General features: G+C 43.4%; 1 protein-coding gene across 4 annotated transcripts in view; it reads right to left on the bottom strand.

Moving 5' to 3' along the window:
* The window catches only part of LOC123976539 (zinc finger protein 2 homolog), a 44,996-nt gene that overhangs the window by 8,795 nt on the left and 17,167 nt on the right, over positions 1-19,034 (bottom strand). The window contains exon 4 of one of the 4 annotated variants that reach the window (XM_046058784.1): positions 3,472-9,070. The exons of the other annotated variants lie outside the window; for them this stretch is intronic. Coding sequence (XP_045914740.1) covers positions 6,849-9,070 — 2,222 coding nt within the window. The 3' untranslated portion in view covers positions 3,472-6,848. Of the gene's footprint in view, positions 1-3,471; positions 9,071-19,034 lie in introns of those variants that run through there. 4 annotated transcript variants of the gene reach the window in all.

Below are 19,034 nucleotides of genomic sequence, written 5' to 3' on the forward strand. Positions count from 1 at the left end.
GTCCCAAAGAGGCTGGAAGCTCCGCGCTCACTGGCCGAGCCCGGGAACCCGCCTCACTTCCGGGACGTGGCTTCAAAATAAAAGCCTCTGCGAGTTTTGTTTATTCTGACCATAAATCATTTAGTAAACGCTCTGGCTGCTGCTGACATTACAGTTATGATGAGTTAGGAAAAGTTTAATTAGTGCTGATTCTAATCTAAAATCTACACCGAGCGGCAATCTGAAAAATGCTAGTTAGCGTTCCCTTTTTCAATCCCATAAACTCTCACGGTATTATGACTGTTATTATCATTTCAGAGGCAGCCTATTCTGATAGACTAATATCTCCTATCAAGGCGAGTCCAAATGTTTCACAGCACCTTTAGCGCCGTAACAGCATATTCTAACTTGTCATGTCCCATACACATGGATGATTATGTAAATGTATGGAACTGTATATAAACAGGAACCTGTTTGTCTTTGAATTACAGAACAAACCAAAAAAATGGCCAAAACTTCATTATTTAAAAAACAAAAGTGCAGATCTTTACAGTGCTAGACGAACTGAAAATGTGTGTTGTTACAAAACTCCCCTCCCAAAGTCTTTGAACAGGAAGGCAAGTTCCTTTGTTTTTGTTGTTCACTGAAGACATTTGGGTTTAAGATCAAAAGATGAGACAAGAGTTCAGAATTTCAGCTCTTATTTCCTGGTTTTCACGTCTAGATGAGTTAAACAACTCAGGACTCTACCTCCTGAGCCACAGCCGCCCCCAAAAACCATTCAGCCCTCTAAGACGACTATTTGATTTTATACAGGATTCGAACTCAGACGAACGTGGGATCCAGCAGCCGGTCATCAGCACTGCGATCAGCGTTACAGAGCAAAGAGCCGGTGTTCTGTAGATTCATGCTGCCTATCGAGATGCGCTACTTAGTGGTTCTGCACAAGCGTGGTCTGTTTCCACGCCCATAAATCTGTGCAGCCTTGCTGTTGTCACACGCCGTCGAGACAGTGGCTGATCAACATCAAAATGAAAATCATTATCATCTCGCAGAATACGCCGCCCCTGATATCTTAAATAAAGATGGTATAATATAGTATTTCAACATGCTCCCCATCTCCTTACAGTACATGTTCACGTTCGCACTTTCGGTGCAGCTCCTTCTTCTTCTTCTCTAGATTCATGGCGGCTCTCAAACCAACGTGTTTACGTGCACAGCACCACCTGCTGCTTCTTCTTCTCTGAATATTTACTGCTCCTTCATCACATCTGTAACTACAGCCCCTTCTCCACCGCACGGTACCAGCTCCACTCGCCTCTGTTTGGTTTTCCACTGTGGAAATGTTGTACCTTTTTTTCGTATCACCTCCATCGACGTTCCAAGCGAACTAAAATGCAACATGAAAACACGACAGACGGCTGATTGGAGAATCGTCACTATTCACTGCATCATCATTGCACCAGACAGAGGCAACAGGAAGTTTTATATTTTACAGTTTTCATACGTTATTTCATCACTAAATCCACTTCTGAGAAGTTTTGAGGTGAAATCAGCTGTGTAGATTTCGGATATTGACAGTTTTACGAGAAGTGATGGCGGAACAAAAATGTGCTTGAATATTTCCGGAGTTGTGGCGGCGGGGGGAGGAGCGTGTGAGGCCGGCCGGCCGCTCACAGAGCCCTCTGCTCCCGCCGTCACACAGACCGCTGCAGCAACAACGGCAGAGGAAAACACAGCTGGAAGCTTTTCATACCGCTTATCTGTCTTTACATTCTGAGGAAGGTTCAAACGTTTTAACTTAAAAAAGAGAAAGCTGTGTGGATCGCTGGTGTGTGTGTCGCACTGAACATTACGTCGCGGCAGTTGTGTGTGGCGTCGCTATGACGACCAGCTACGTACTTTCTCTGGGTACTATGTGCAATGGAAAACGGAGCAGGGCCGAGTAGAGTCGAGTTGAGCTGGTACTGGTGATGGAAAAACGACATATAGTAGCCAATCATATCCAGCTCCCTCATGTACGTACCGGTAATAATTATTCCAGAAGGTGAATCTAGTGCAGGGGCGTTTTTAGGTTCTTGAAACATTGGGGTCCAGCCCATAAAACTTCATATCTTCACATTATAATTGACCCCCCCCCAAAGTTAAGTCTGTAAAGCAGTAAAGCGACAGGAAACATCCTCTACTCTAAACTCAGAACAACATTATTAACTGTCTCATTTTGATGTTGCTGTCATGTGTCTTATGACTGATGACTCGTTTGTTCGTCCTTGTTGCTGAATTGTGGTGAATATTTAACAACATTTTGATATTTTATGACCTTGTAACTGATCATTTATTCCCATCTGAAATGTGCAGTTGTGCTACTGCCTGCCTCGGCCAGGACACTCTTGGAAAAAGAGTTTTTCTGGTTAAATAAATGTTTAATAAAACAATTTAAAATCTAAAACTAACAGAATATAATGCAGAGCAGCTCTCAGCTTTCAGATATGTTTCTCCTGTAGATCAACTTTTAATATCATCACTGCTGAATCAACACACAGGCAGGTGTGACTGATTGAGGTAACCTCTTTAAATGTGCATGTGGCACCTTTATACCTCATCAATAATACATTAAATCATTTCAGTCAGAAACTCCTGGACTTTAATAGCTCCTGTGTTTCAGCAAGTTTTCTGCTCATGTTCAAAGTTCTGCACATTCAGAATCTAACTGGGTTCTTTGACATTTCCAGCATAAAGGATATTTTGAGAGGTCAAACAGGATAAATCATCATAAACTTTGAAATCAATCCGCACCGTGTGGACGGGATCCATAGTACGGATTCTGCAACCCGTTGCACTGATACTATCCGTGGTAGTGTGGGGATGTTTTGTTGTGCAGGATCACAGCCCCCATGTTACCACATGAGGAAAGTTCAAGATGGCTATCAGAGTAAAAATGTCCAGACTAGGCAACTTGATGAGTTTATTTTTTTAAGCAGTCCATTAAAATATTCCTGCAAATGCAGTAAAGAAGCTGATTATCTGTAATTTAGCTATTTCTACAATTATTTTCCTTTTTAAATCTCCATGAAGGTGTTTATAAGATCACTTTAAAATATCACTTTTGCTGCCCAGCCGACTTTTTTTACCTGTACCTTTTATTATGGACATGTAGCCAACCTGACCGCTTGCTTTGCAGCAGCACAGGCTGCCAAAAACAATCTGATTATTCCTGAAGCATCTAAATAATCTTCACAACACAAAGAATGATTGTGGTAGAAACACGGAGCAGCTCGTTGTTGAAGATACAGAGGAAGCTGTGCGTCATGCGTAAAACCCAACAGGATGTTTTATCCACCATATTTTCTCTCTGTGCATCTCAAAAATAAATAACAGCTCGTAGCTGCTGAGTGAAAGATCAGTTTCACCGGCGACATTCTGTTTATGGACTCACTGACATCGCTATAAAACACATAGTAACCGATGTGTATTAAAGAAAAGAAACTGATGTCCAAAGCAACAGGACACTTTTAATATATCTCAGTCAGTGCAGTGATCATCTGACAGATGTTACAGTGTGAAGTCTTCATTTGCTCTGCAGAGACGCTTTTAATGCACCATTAATAGAAAGTGAAAGTTTTTCACTTGCCAGCTTGTTAAAGTGGGACGCAGGCTGCAGGTCCATGGTGTGGCTCACTGGGTTTCAGTTGTATTAGTAGAACATAAAGCCTTAAACTGAAAAGATGTTTGCCTGATTTTCTAAATGTTTGCATCTACCAGTTCTGTGACTGTGACGAGCGCCCGACCAGAGCTTTACTGTGTGACTGCACGCAGCCTGGATCACAGCTCATTTTGGTTAATGAAGCAAAATGCAGATTACAGACTGCTGAAGTTATAAAAGGTATGAATGGAAAATGTAGCAAAATTAAGAGTAGTCCTACATTAGATGGACCCATCACTGCTCCCGTCAGCTAGAAGTAACAGCAGCACAAAAGAAGAAGCTGCTCCGGCCTCCAGCAACTTCTTTTCTTCTCACTCAACATTTCTATCGGCTACATTTTGTCCACGACTGATGTGGACTGTGAGTGACTGACTGGTCTCTTAGTAAACCGCCTCCTATGAGCCAGCTCTGAAATCGCCTGAGCCAGAAAGGCAATGCAAATAAAACTTTACATTTGGAAAGAGGGGGGGACCAGACATAGATTTTGAAATGAAATATGTATAATGGCTCCTCTGCCTATCAGGTGATCGACCTCACCACAAATCCACACAGGTTCATTTCAGCACCTCTGATAAAGTGCAGCTCACAGCTACAGCTGGATCATCTTATTCTCCCTAATGTGCAGGAGAATAAATAATAACAATAATCTCTCTCTCAGATAACGTTAGTGAAGCGAGTAAAGTTTAAAGATAAATTTTCAGCCTTTTGCTGTTTGTTTTTTAAAAATCCTTCAGAGGTCCGGGGCTTTTCAAAAAACCCAGGGCTAACAACGCCACTGATCTAGTGAATCTGGGGGGAGACGTTCTGAATCGGACCCGTCCCCAGCGTCAATGTCCCATCCAGGCTGTAACTGGTCGGTTCACAAAGAGTGACGAGCTACTTCCTTCACGCGGCTGCTTGAAATGCACCGAGCCTAAGTGGGTCCTCCCCCAGAAGAAACAACAGAGGAACTCTTCAGTTTCATCCCTGTGGTTTAATTCAGTTATTAAAGTATACAGACATGAGGAAATATTGGATGTAAAGTAAAAAAGTTTGTTTCCATTCAACAAAGGATCCACAGAGCCACAAACCGACACTGAAGAGGTCATATTCTGCTGTTGGGCTTTCCCCCTCTCCTTTAGTGTGTTATAAATCTTTTTTCTGCATGCAATAGGTTTGTCCAGCCCAAAGGGAGTTCCCATCTCCCACAGAACACTCTGCTCCTGAACTGAACACAGGTGGATTGTAGTCCAGCCATTACTTCAGAAACCTAAAGCCTCGTTTCGATCAAAATGACTCGGGACTTTTTAGTCCCCAGATCTCTTTTCAAGGAACTAAAAGGTTCTTTCGGCCCTGTGTTGTGTGCGTCTCCACCGCGGTCTAAAGACCTGTGAAGATCAGGCAGATTTGACTGGAATATAATGAAAACTACAGGCTATGCTTGACCATTAAAGAGGCTTTTTGTGTGGGAGCTGTAACGGAGAGAGACCCGATAAAGTTCGTTACAAATTTGATATGGGCTGGTGATGGCGCAGTGGATAAGACACGACTTTCGTGTGAGAGACCCGGTTTCAACTCCCCACTGTGACCCATCCAGCATTGTGTCCCTGAGCAGGACACTTAACCCTCGCTGCTCCAGAGGCGTGCGACCTCTGACATGTAGAGCAGCTGTAAGTCGCTTTGGATAAAAGCGTCAGCTAAATGAATAAAATGTAAATATAATAACAAACTGGATAAATCCATCACGTTCATAAAATAACTCGTGCACAGAGAAAGCAACAGTTTGGAAGCTTATTAAAACATTTCCAGCTGATCTGCAGCATCACGTCTGTGTCGCCTGAGCGTCGAAGGAACAGGATGTTTAACGAGCTTTATTGCCTGCTGGAATCAGCTGCTCTGCTTGTTTTGGAGAGACCAACTTCAGCTCTGTGGAAAAACTTCCAACAACAACTCAGGACACAGTATTTAGCCCGACTCCATCGGCTGTTCGCTGTAAACACACCGCTGCACGCCGGCTGCTGTTTCCCAGCAACACATTTAATGCAGACGTTCGATCTCAGGCGACGACTCGTGCAGCTCTGATTTATTGGTTTGCAAACAACGGTGGAAAAGAGACGAGCAGTCGCAGAAAAACAGCCGACATGCTCCAGTTAAAGCCAGGTATCCAAGGTACTGGTACTTTTGGAAAGTACTACCCAACCCAAAGCCTACAGCTTCTCATTATATTCCACGTCTACATTTTGGTCATGGATCGTGGTTACTGATCTGTTACTTTTAGTTCCTTTAGAAGAGATCCGGGTCCTTTTGGTGGAAACGTGGCTATAGAGCTAGAAGAGGTGAGATGCTTTACTCGGTAGCTAAAACAGAGCGTTCAACACACAGGGAGAAAAGAGGAGCTGCAGCAATGTGTCTGTTAACAATGAAACCATGGAAACCTGTTCTGGTACAACCCCTAAATCAAAGTGTGAACCTGACAATGAGCAGAATAGGACCTCTTTAAGCTGACCATCTTCTTTCCTGTTAGTGACATGCTGAGCGACACAACGTGATCCAGGAAGAGCAAAATAAAGCACAGAATAAGAATCATCATCTACTAAACAGGCACAGAGGAAAACGTATCCACCAAACTGTGAAAGGGTCTGTACATTAACTGGGAATGTAGAACTGAGTTGATGACAGCACGGCAGCTATCCTGCTGCTTTTAGTCCGCTGTGAGTGAATCAACGTGGAAGATTTTATTTTTGGATTTACAGATTTGTTCCACCTTCTGGGTTTTTAGACAGACGTTCCCACCTGGTTCTTTTCTGTTTAATATGACTGTAAACTGTGGCAGGGAGCGAAAACACCGTTGATCTGCTGCTGAGTCACGTGACATCGACCCATCAGGCCACAACAACCAGGGTCATACATGTGTTTGTGATGGCGCCGTGAACTCAGCTGTGATTGGTCTTCAAGTCGTCCTTCTCCGCTTGGCACGAGTTTCTGAAGAACATCTGGATGAAGACGCTGCTTCAGTACGTTTCTGAGACCCTGAAGGTCTCACGCTTAAACTGAAAGTGCTTCTTGGATCCTCTGACGTCCAACAAAGTCCCTTTCCATTCAGACAGAAACTGCCAACAAAGCATATATAAATATATATGTATGTATGTACAGTATGTAGAGTATGTATCACCAAACTGCTCGTGTCTCAATGATACTTCATGTGATTATTAAAGCTTTGCCTCCAGGTAAAACTCTTCCCACAGACTGAGCAGCTGAACGGTTTCTCTCCTGTGTGAGTTCTCATGTGCACCTTCAGATGTCCACTTTCAGTAAACCGGTTCCCGCACACCGAGCAGCTGAACGGTTTCTCTCCTGTGTGGATTCTCAGGTGTTTCCGAAGCGACCCGCTGCATGAGAAGTACTTCATACACACTGAACAACCGTACGGCTTTTCTCCCGTATGAATCCTCATGTGTTCTTGAAGATTTTTCTTGCGGCGAAATCTTTTACCGCACTGCGAGCAGCTGAACGGTCTCTCTGCAGGATCACTTCCTGGATCACCTTCGAGGACGTCCTTCTTCCTGAGAGAGTTTAAACCTGACTGAGAGTCCCTGGTCTCATCTGCACTCACCTCAGTCTGAAGTTTAGTGCCGGAGCTGCCGGCCGGAGGCTCTGCCTCTCGGTTCCGCTCGGTGTGACCAGGATGAAGCTGTGAGGACTCGCCAGCACACTTGTGGTTTTTGAGATTATAACGCCAAGCGAATCTTTTGCCACAAACACAGTACAGGAAGCGTTTCTCCTCTGTGTGGACGGCCATGTGGTTGGAGAGATATCCTTTTTGTGTAAAGCCTTTCTCGCAGAATGAGCAGCTGAACGGTTTCTCTCCTGCATGAGTTCTCATGTGGACTTTCAGATTGTCCTCACCGCAGAATGTTTTTCCACACTCAGAACAGATAAAGGATTTCTTGCCAGTGATGCTTCCTGCATCACTTACAGGGACTTTGTCACGTGTCTCTGCGTTTAAACCTGACTCAGGCCCTCTGGTCTCCTTCAAACCATCGTCTCTGACTTCAGTCTCGGGTTCAGAAGAGTCTGAAGTCTGGTCATCTGAATCCGAACCCCCTCCGTCGCCTCCTGTTTGCACCTGTTCAGCTGAGCTTCTGTTCTCGGTCTGCTGAAGCTGTGAGGAATCACCAGCACACTTGTGGCTTTTGAGTTCATGACGCCAAGCAAATTTTTTGTCACAAACACAGCAGCGGAATCGGATCTTCCCCGTGTGGCGCGCCATGTGTTGGATAAGATATCCCCTTTGTGTAAACTTTCTACCACAAACTGAGCAGCTGAACAAATTTTCCTCTGCATGAGTTCCTGAGTCATTCTTCAAATTATGACTGTAGCAGAGTCTCTTGTCACACTCTGAGAAGCTCAGGGATTGGCCACCAGCATTACGTCTTCCACCGCTCGCAGGTGAAGAGGCGAGATGAAGCTGTGAAATCCCACCAACACACTTATGGCATTCGACCCCCGAGTGCCAAACAAGTCTTTTGTTACAGATGCTGCAGCTGTGCCGTCTCTCCCCTCTGTGGACCGCCATGTGCTGGATCAGATACCCCTTCTTTGTGTATTTCTTTCCACACACTGAGCAGCTGAACGGTTTCTCCCCCGTGTGTGTTCTCATGTGTGTCTCTAGAAATCCCTTTCTTGTAAATCTTTTCCCACACTCAGAGCAGCTAAACGGTTTGTCAGGAGAATTACATCTCGCATCAGTAACAGGGTCTTCATTAGAGTTTGGACCTGACTGAGGTTCCCTGGTCTCCTCCCAGTCATCACAGCTGACTTCAATTTCAGCTACAGAAAAGTCGGAAGTCTTATCATCAGTCTTAGGTTGTAAAAGCTGATCTGGATCAGAGTCCCTGGCTGGTTCTGATCCTCCACAGTCCTCTCCATCAGCTTCTGTTTCCATCTGTTCAGTCTGGCTCTGATGAAGCTGTGAGGACTGAGGTTTCTCTTCATCATCTTCTTCACTCTTCACAGGGACGGGAGTGAATGTGAACTTGGTGATATCAGCCTCCTCCAGTCCTGGAAGCTGCTCTCCCTCCTGACTGGTCCAGAGATCTTCCTGTTCCTCTTTAATCTGTGGAGGCTCTGAGTCATCCTGGTCCAGACTGGGGCTCCACTTCCCTTTAATCTGCGTGGGCTCTGGGTCCTCCTGGTCCAGACTGGGGCTCCACTTCCCTTTAATCTGTGTGGGCTCTGGGTCCTCCTGGTCCAGACTGGGGCTCCACTTCTCTTTAATCTGCGTGGGCTCTGGGTCCTCCTGGTCCAGACTGGGGCTCCACTTCTCTTTAATCTGCGTGGGCTCTGGGTCCTCCTGGTCCAGACTGGGGCTCCACTCGTGTTCCTCTTCTTGGACGTCTGCAGGACACTCTGAAAAACAGACACAGAGACATTATGTTAAATTGTGGTATCATTACTATAGTCCGCTTTGGGAGGGGGTCGAACTGGGACATCTCTTCCCTTAACCCATTTGTGTTTTGGAGTTAAACTGATTGGCCCAGCAAGTGTGGTCCTGTGCATGACAACCAATTTCAAGCCTTACTTCAGCTTTAAAGGTTCAGTGTGCAAGATTTAGTGGCATCTAGTGGTGAGGGCTGTGAATTGCAACCATCTGTCCAGTCTCCCACTGCCCCCTAACCTTTCAAAGAGCGTAGGACAGCTACGGTGGCTGACACAGCACAAAATGTGTCTCTTCTGAGACAGCAGAGAGTAGCCAGTCAAGAAATTAGGTTTCTTTAGGTAGATTTATTAAGAAATAATATTTAATTATTCAGTAAAACCATATGTTACTGTGACTTGGACACTGACAGTTAACATGGAAAATGTGAGCCAAGAGTGTGAAACACTGTCACTGTCTCTGCACCACAGTCCATTATAAACAACACATTAGATAAAATTTATACAAACACTGACAAGGGAAACACATTCATTCTCTCTGTGATTATGGACCTTCACCAAAACTGCCCGCCAACAACAATATCTTGCCCGCTACCAGATTATGGTGCTTTGATAGCAGCAAAAAATATAAATAACTAAACACTTTGATAGCGGTGCTGAAATAGATCTCAGTCATGACAACAGCTCACATAATCACTTCCTCTTTAGTGGTTTTGCCTACAAAATAAAAGCGCAAGAAGCTTGTTTACTGTAATGCAGTATTTGAAGTTGAACTGAGCTTTGAAAAATTCTGAACGACATTAAAAGAGTCTGTAGCTGCTTGACACACCTCTGAAAGAACTGTCAGCTAATATGATTCCTCTAAATGTCCTCGGCCTGGAGATACTGGGGAAATGAAAAAGCGTCCGTAGGTTGATGGATGCGGATCAAACACCGAAACAAAGACAGTGCAGCACATGCCGTGACCTGAGAAACCTTGAGGTGGGATTGAACACTCAGCACTTGGATTGCAAGTTCTGCATCTTACCAACATAGCTAACTGTACCACATGTTGATGCAAGTCAATATTACAGCTTATATTCTCATCCACCATCTAATGGTTGAAAATATTTCTCTGATGAAAAACGTATTTGCCGACCCCTGCAGTACATTATTACTTCTTCTAACGTACGTATTCAACACAGTGATGAGTGTCCGCACTGCCTGAATTCTACCAGAAGTAGAACAAGAAGAACGTAGTGATGAAATGCGCTCTGTAGCGCTGTTTGTCCGTTTTCAGCTACTGTAGAAACATGACGATGCAACGCGGTGACGTCCATGGAAGGGGTTGCCCGCAGTTATGGAGATATAAATGTCTCATTCTAAGGTAATAAAAACATAACGGTTAATTATGTAAGGTCTTTACACACCATAGTTGTGGATCTTATATTGCATTTCTGTCAGTAGATCCTCCTGAATGTTACACACTGGACTTTTAAGTGTTTCTGTAGAGTAACTTGTTAAAGTCAGAATCAGCAGGAGCTTTATTGCCATGTAGTGTTTTACACATACCAGGAATTTGCTTTGATAAGGTGCTACTCGTAGACAAACATACAGTTGAGATAAATAAATGTAGAAATATATAAATATGGATTAGACAATGCAATGTTATATATCCGACAGACAGCAGGCTCTCTAGAGCTGTGTCACCATTTCCATTAAAAGCACTGTAAACCACAAGAAGATCAGGTGTGCACAGTAATCAGTCACAGCCGTTAAAATTTAGTTTCTGACGTATTCTAAATATATCTGAAATGATTAAACCAGAGCGGACATGTAGATAAACGTGAGACAACAATCTGACACGGCTTCCTGCCAAACAAAGTTATCTATCTCCTCCTTTAAATGTGAAACGTTAGTGTGAAATCTCAAAGTTGTAGACAGTCACGTAGTATTAAATGCCCTCAACAGCAGCGTTTCCTCTGGGTCATTGTGTCAGGGATGGTGGTTGAGAAATGGTTTCTTGTAGCTTTGAATATTATTAAAGAGTGCTGGTATAGAGATAAACTAGATGTGAATATGCTACTTTGAAAGTAGTTATTACAGCAGATTATGTGCAAGGTAAAATACACATGCTTATTCTCGCTCTCCGTTTACAGATGGCTGAAAAAGTTACACCATCCTGCAGCAAATATTTATTGATGTGCAATTGCTTACATGTTCAGTTGTTGAGACTGTAATCTATTTCATTAATATTATCCATTTAGGAAAAGGTATTCCACATCCAGACCAGCCTGTTCGGAGTGTAGTTTGTACAGGAAAGGGGGTCTGCTATCCAAATAATTTTCAAAATCTAAATATTGGCTCATAAATAAGCTCTTTTTCGCTTTAATATGGAAATATGACAACATGATTATTGACCAGTTAGTACTGAGCATTAACAAATTAGAGACCGATGGAGAGCCTTTTTCCTGCAGAAGGATTTAATGGATAAAAACAACCCACAGAAATGAAACAGCTGGAACTGGATTTAATGTTCAACTAGTGGCAAAAAAGAGACTATTATATGAAATTATAATGAACGGAGTATTTAATATATTATTGTTTGTATATTGTATTAACGGTAAACTAACTAAACATTATACTCTTTATTTAATACACTCGTGTACAGTTCCTCCTCCAGGTTGTGGATGGAGACTCTGCATCAAACAGATATATACTGAGCCGGTGAGCCAATATTTGCTGCTTCCAGCCGCCTCCTGTGCAGAGCAACACGCTGCCTTTGTTCTGTTTTACATCCGTTTTCCTTGTTATTGTTTAACTTTGTTCAAGTTGAGAAACACAACTCAACACGTCAGTATTTCAAACATCCCTTGATAATTAAGCGAGTAGTCTCATAGTACCATTTCTGTACAGGGTGAGAAGGTGAGGACATGCTGCGTGTCGTATGGCCCTTCAATGGGAAGACGAGTTAGCACACCATGATCTGAAATAGCAGCACACAGATTGAGGTTCCCTCCCCTTCGGCCCGGCACATCTACAGCGGCTCTTTGGCTGATGACATTTCGACCTTCAGCCAGGTTGAAGCCAGCCTCGTCCAGGTATCGGAGGTTGACAGGAGGATCACTTGATTCCAGTTCCATTATAGGCTTCATCCCAGAAGACAGAATGAGTTTTCTTAATTACATGTGTACACTTACTGTAATATATATATATATATATATATATATATATATATATATATATATACATACACACACACACACACACACACACACACACACAATGTTGTTTACTGTAAAGTTACTGTATGTGCGTACATCTTTTACCTGTACATACTGGTACCGCAGCTCCTTCACTCTGTCACCATTCCTTTCAAATGGTACAAACGTTTCTTGCTCATCTGATGCTTTTTCCCCCCCGTCAATAGTTGAGCTGCTAACAGATCAGATGTTTTCAAATATATTGTCGTCTTCTATAAAGGCATTTTGTATCTCCCTTAGTCTAATGGCATTATTTTCTATGACCATGGTGCACATAGCCTCCTCCTGTTGAAAAGGGGCCCTCTGCCACCCCCATGAGGTCGTCCTGCAGTCCTATGCGGGGAAAAACGGTATGCAAAACACAAGATTGAGTAAGATATTCAAAAATATATCACTGTATATATACTGCATGTGTTTGTAAATGTAAATGCTCCGTACTTGTATAGCGCCTTTCTAGTCTTTTCGACCACTCAAAGCGCTTTTACACTACATCTGCATTCACCAGTCACACACATTCATACACTGAGCCTAAGTGCTCAAACGGAAACTAACATTCACACTCATTCATACACTGGCGGAATAGCCGCCAGGGGCAAATCGGGGTTCAGTATCTTGCCCAAGGACACTTCGACACGCAACCAGGGGGAGCCAGGGATCGAACCGACCTTCCGATTAACAGCCAACCCGCTCTACCTCCTGAGCCACAGCCGCCCCTGCCGTGTTTGTGTGCTACAATATAGTGTACACGATGTATGTGTATGAAGTAGTATTTACTGTATACTGTCAAATGAAGCATTTTACAGAATTTCCCTTTGGGGATCAATAAAGTATTTCTGATTCTGATACAGTGAGTATGCAATATTGCAGTACAGTGCGTATTGTTGGGTTACATACCTGTTCTGTCTACGAGACATCTGAATGACTGAAGACACGGTTGTTCTCCCAACATTTGGCTGCACCCTTCGACCAGCCTCAGCCATTGGGAGGCCATGATTGAGAACATGGTGCACAATTGTGGCCCTTGTTTCATCAGGTTGGCCTCTTCTACCCTTCCACCACGTAGCCTTACTGCTCCTGCTCATTCATTGGCTTGTTGTTCTTCCATTGTCAGAGACTGTAACACTGTGTTGTGCTCCGTCTACGGACGGGTTTCTGTGCAGCGTCGCCACCGAGATGCAACCAGGGGGCAGAAAGCAGCGCTCTGTCCTCGCGGCGCATCAGTTTATACGACATATCCAGCAGCAGTGCTGGCAAATTACTCAGAAATTGTGATGACTTACTTTTTACTTATTACCCATTTAAAAAGTAACAACATTACTTTACTTATTACTGGGTATTAAAAGTAAACTGTCACATTACTCGTTCCGTTACAATTACTTTCACCCCGTCCTTAAAAGTGACGGAAACCTGCAGCGCGTTTTAGAAATGAATCCACTTTACTGGAACAATAATGAACCTGAGGAGTCACTGCAGCCTCTCAGGCCAGAGGACGCTGGATCATATCGGCTATTTAAAACTAATAAAAACAAAGCAGGACCCCCGCGTTGGCCTTTTCATAACAGCATTAGTGAGAATGATTTTTACACTACATAACATTTCTTAATGTCACTGGCTGAAATAGAAAAAACAAAACAAGTCTCTCCCGACTGTTTAAAGTGATCGTGTCTTTATAACAGCAGCAATAAATGTGATTATTAAGAAGCATATAATGTTTAACGCCACTGTCTGAGAGTAAAAAACAAACAATCTGACTTTTGAACTAATGTCGCTGTTTTGCACGGGTTTATAAGAGAAGTATTCAGTATTCCAAAACACAAAACGTTGATTAACGCCACTCTCTCCTGCCGAGTGGATGCTTCACTGGCGGTAACGTTAGCTGCCGGAGTTTCTTTCTACAAGCCAAGTTTCACGTTTCTTAGCAGATGCTTCAATACAAAATTGTTTGCGGTTGAAAGCTTTTTGCTGGTCTCACATCGTTTACGAAGACCACGTTCTTTGCACCTCTGAGTGTGACACAGCTAAGTTCGGCCTGACGGCTTCCAGCTGTGGAAAGAACGCCTCTCTCCCTCGTTATTACTTTAGCTTTTTGGCTAGCAGCTGACTTAAACCTCCATTATACTCGGGAGCGCACGTGGACACGGATGCGGACCCCGCGGACGCCAACTACTTCTGTTTATACTACCTTCAGCAGTCAGCTTGGCGGACCCGTTCCACACATGCGCAGTAGATCTGTTGTTGCCCTGGTAGCGCTAGTCCGCGTGGAAAGTGGGAGGCACGCGGAGGCCGGTGTCGCTGACCTGCAGCGCGGCCATGCATGTTATATTAATATGCGAAATAAAACACAAACAGATTCAAATCTATAATGACAGTTTATTATTAAGTCAACAAGAATTTACAAACAAAGTGTAATCTACGCTGACTACGGTCTTCTGACCGGCTATTGAAGCACTTTGGCCCCCATCCAGGAGTGTTTGTATACAAGAAGCAGGCTTCATCACTGGTTGATCACACGCTTCACACGCTGCCCTTCATTAGTGAAAGTCAAGATTCACCTGAGAGCAATTCAGAACATTTACAAAAAAAAATAAAAAATAGTCTGATAGACTGCAGAGAAAATGTGCTTGACAGATTATGACAACATGTTGAACCATTTTGCATGTAGTGACTTGTACAACGCAGTTATGCCTCGATGCTTCGGGCAGTAAGACTATTCAACAGAGAACCAGAACCAGCATGACCGAAGCAACTGATAATGTAGGAAACGGCAGAATCACTTGCATCAGTGTGTCAAAGCATTTGCAGTTAGGTCAAAACAAAGAAAATGCTTTTATGATGTGGAGGTTGAACAAGTAGTTTTGAGAATTTCTGTTCTGATCTGAGAAACAGAAAAAGCCAGTGAGAAAAACTGTAAACAGTAATATGGCAATTATTTTAGAAAGTCGGGCCCCTGCAGTGTCTGCTCAGACCAAATGTAGCTGAGGACCCCTGATGTACAGGTCAGTGCTTCCTAGTGTTGTAGCACTCGAGACCGGTCTTAAGACCACTTTTTGAAGGTCTTGGTCTCGGACTGGACCGCATTTGTACTCCGTCTTGTCTCGGTCATTGAGGACTCTGGGTTTTATTTCAAGACCAGAACTTTGGAAACATCAATAAATTGCTTTTGTCATCCAAACTTTGACTGGACGGAAAACATATTGCTTTACCCACAACCAATAACCCTGATTAAACATGTGTTGTTCCTGTTAATGACTCCCCGCGATGCTCAGCGTGGAAAAGGAGCGTTGAATAAAGATGCTGACGTTGATTTCAGCTCTTACTGTTTGTATGTGGGTGTTTTAATGGGAATGTGGATCTTTCAGATCAATATGATCTCGTTCCACATTTTATTCTGTCATAATGTGGGAAACTGGTCTTGGTCTCGGCCCCTAAAAGTCTTGGTCTCGACTTTGGCCGGTCTTGACTACAACACTATTGCTTCCATTGGTGGTTAAAAATAAGTTTTCATAGTTTGGTACGACGCTTTGCTCCAAACAGCCAAACAGACATCGGTGCAGTGTCGGTCAGCAACCTGCTGCTAACTAGTTATTTATTATACCAACGCTCATGAAGTCCCATTAAAACGACCACCGGTCTGACATGACTTCATGTACAGGCCAGTGTTTCCTGCCAGTCTAATCGGTTTCCTAATGAAATAAAAACTCTCTCATTATAACATTAAATCTCATTTTTCACCACTGATTTTGGAAAAGTATCTGTCAAACAAACTAAAACTGAAAGCGTCACACGGCTTTGTTCCCTTATCGAATCACAGAAAACTGTGATTTAATTCAATTAAAAGTATAAATAAGATATTAAAGTATAAATAAGTTCTTTTAGGAGGTTAAAAAGTAACTAAGTAACTTTTTACTTGAAAAGATTTTTATACCAGTAACTTTACTTGTACTTAAGTAAAAGTTCATCAAAGTATTAGTACTTTTACTTAAGCAGAATATTTTTGTACTCTTTCCACCTCTGGGATTGGACATCACAGCTGGTCTTCCTCAGGTAAAGGAGGAGTCGTAGAAGAAGAAAAATGTCACATTTACTCTACTAAGTACCCCAAGTAGTACTTTTTAAATGGCTTTCACTGCTCCTCATGTTAAAGTATGATTTGGTAAGTAAATCAGTAAATCTGTGTGTACGTCCGTAACGGAAAATAAAAAAATAAAAAATAGATCAGTGCAAACAGGAAGAATGAAAACCACCTACCCTGACCTTCCACCTGCCGAGGGCGGATGAAGACGGGCTGCTTCTATCTGCCGCCGCCTGAGCAACATCGTTCTGCTTTACTCCGGTATCCTTAAAAATATTGTTCAGTAATCTTGTTTAAATAAAGTTTGGGGTGTGTTGGTGCTGCTGGTCGATGGTTGAAAAACTAAGTCCCACAAGCTGCGATGCACCAATCACAGTGAAAGCTGTAGTTTATACTGTTTGTTAGTACTTCTGTGTATTTGAGACATGGAAATATTCGGACACAAAGTACTCGCCAGCTGCTGTCTGTGGTCGTGTTACTACTACCGACCGCCGTTGGTAACAATGGCTAAGCATCGGCTAGTCGAGCGAGGTCTTCCGACTTTGAACTGGAACGCCGTCAGCTCGGCGTGAAGTCATTCCAACCTCCGACTTCCGAGGTAAATGGAACGCAGCATTCCAGCCCGAGGCCGAAGCCACACGAGGAGTTTCTTTCTGTTGCTCCAAAACTCCACCGGCTGCGCCGCGGTTTGGATCCGTCCTCAGCCCGGCGTCCACAGGAAGCGTGTCAGCAGCGGAGCGTGCAGCCCGCCCCACGTTACTGACTTGTTGTGAATTTGTCCGTTCTGAGCTTTGAGTACCGTCCTCCCGGCCCGTCTGCGTATCCAACAAGGAGCATTTCAGAATAAGAGCGTTCTGCCCGATTGTGTAGATAGATCAGGTAATCAGTGCTCTCTTTTTGTATTTCTGCTTTGATTCAGTGGCTCCGTAGTGAAATGGTTAATTATTTCTGTCTGTTTTAACTGTTTATTGTTGTTTTACCATCGGACGTCTGCACAGGGGGTCAACCGGATTCCCTATGTGGTTCTGTGTCTGACTTCCTGCCTGGTTTGATCTGCTCCGTGCTGCTCGACGCGGCTTCTGTCAAAAATAGACTGCAGACATATTCTCTGCGGAGCGGCGGCCGCGTCTGGTGGACGTATCAGCTGTCATCAGCTGGAACGCAGCCGCAGCCGTAATGCGCTGCAGTCATGTAGCCTACAGAAAACATGCGTCAGAAGGCGAATGCGGTGCTGAAAAGTTAAGGGAGAAAAAATTAGCCTGAATATTGTGTTTATTTTGTGCTGTTCCTCTTGTACCTGCAGACAGCAGCGGGGGGGTAGTGACGTGTTACAAGGAACATAATTTAGCAAAATAAAAAAGTAATTGGCACCTTTTCACGTTCCTTTTTTAAAACTGTAGCCTACTTTTACTCTTTACTCCAGTATTTTCTGTGGGCCAGTAATTTACTTTTAAGTTCGCTACATTTTCCATTCATAACTTCTCCAGTCTGTAATCTGCTATAGGCTTCGTTCACCCAATGAGCCGTCTGCCAGGCTGTGTTACGCAGAAGAGCGCAGGTCTCCTCTGTGGTAAAGAGACGGGCGTTTATCACAGAGATGAAGGAGCTGGACAGACGCAAACATTTAGAAAATCAGGCAGATACCTTTTCAGTTTAAGGCTTTATTGTTCTAATGAAATCCACTGCTGGCCTGTTGGAAAACAGCCTGCGTCGCTCTTTAACAAGCCGGCAAATAAATACTTTGAATTTCCATTAACGGCACGTTGAAAGCGTCTTTAGTCTCTGCAGAGAAAACGTAAACTTCACACTGTAACATCACTAGATTGATTCTGATATATTAACAGTATCCTGTTGTTGAAGAGAGCATCGCTTTCTTCTGATGGATATTAGCCTGTTTTTTTACATTGGTTACTGTGAACAGAAGGTCGCCGGTGAAACGAATCTTTCACTCAGCAGCTACCAGCTGTTATTTATTTTTGAGATGCACAGAGAGAAAATATGGTGGATAAAACATCCTGTTGGGTTTTACGCATGACGCACAGCTTCCTCTGTATCTTCAACAACGACCTGCTCCGTGTTGCTGCCACAATCATTCTTTGTGTTGTGAAGATTATTTAGATGCTTCAGGAATAATCAGATTGCTGCTGCAAAGCAAGCGGTTTGGTTGGCTACATGTCCCTAATAAAAGATACAGGCAACAACAGTCGGCCGGGCAGAAAGCTGATATTTTAAAGTGATCTTATCAACACATTCATGGAGATTTAAAGAGGAAAATAATTATTAAACAGAAATAACTAAAGATAATCAGCCAGCAAAGCAAATTTCATTGCCTAGAAAGAACCATGTTGCAGCCGTTTCAAACCTGAACAGCAGATAAAATATATTATTATATTTATACATGAGTAGCTTTGTCATTTTTTCCTTTTACTTTTTATGGGAGTAGTTGTACTTTTTCTTGAGTAAAGATTTTAAGTACTCTACCTGCAACTGGCCAGGAGCAGCAGCGCCGACATGGTGACCATGAGACAGACAGCAGAGATGAGGTCAAAGCAGCAGTTTGTGGTCAGACTGATGATGATCTGGATTATTTAGTTATCTACTCAGGGGCTCAGCTGAAGTGAGT

The sequence above is a fragment of the Micropterus dolomieu genome, linkage group LG09 (assembly GCF_021292245.1).
Source record: "Micropterus dolomieu isolate WLL.071019.BEF.003 ecotype Adirondacks linkage group LG09, ASM2129224v1, whole genome shotgun sequence".
NCBI classification, from domain to species: Eukaryota; Metazoa; Chordata; class Actinopteri; order Centrarchiformes; family Centrarchidae; genus Micropterus; species Micropterus dolomieu.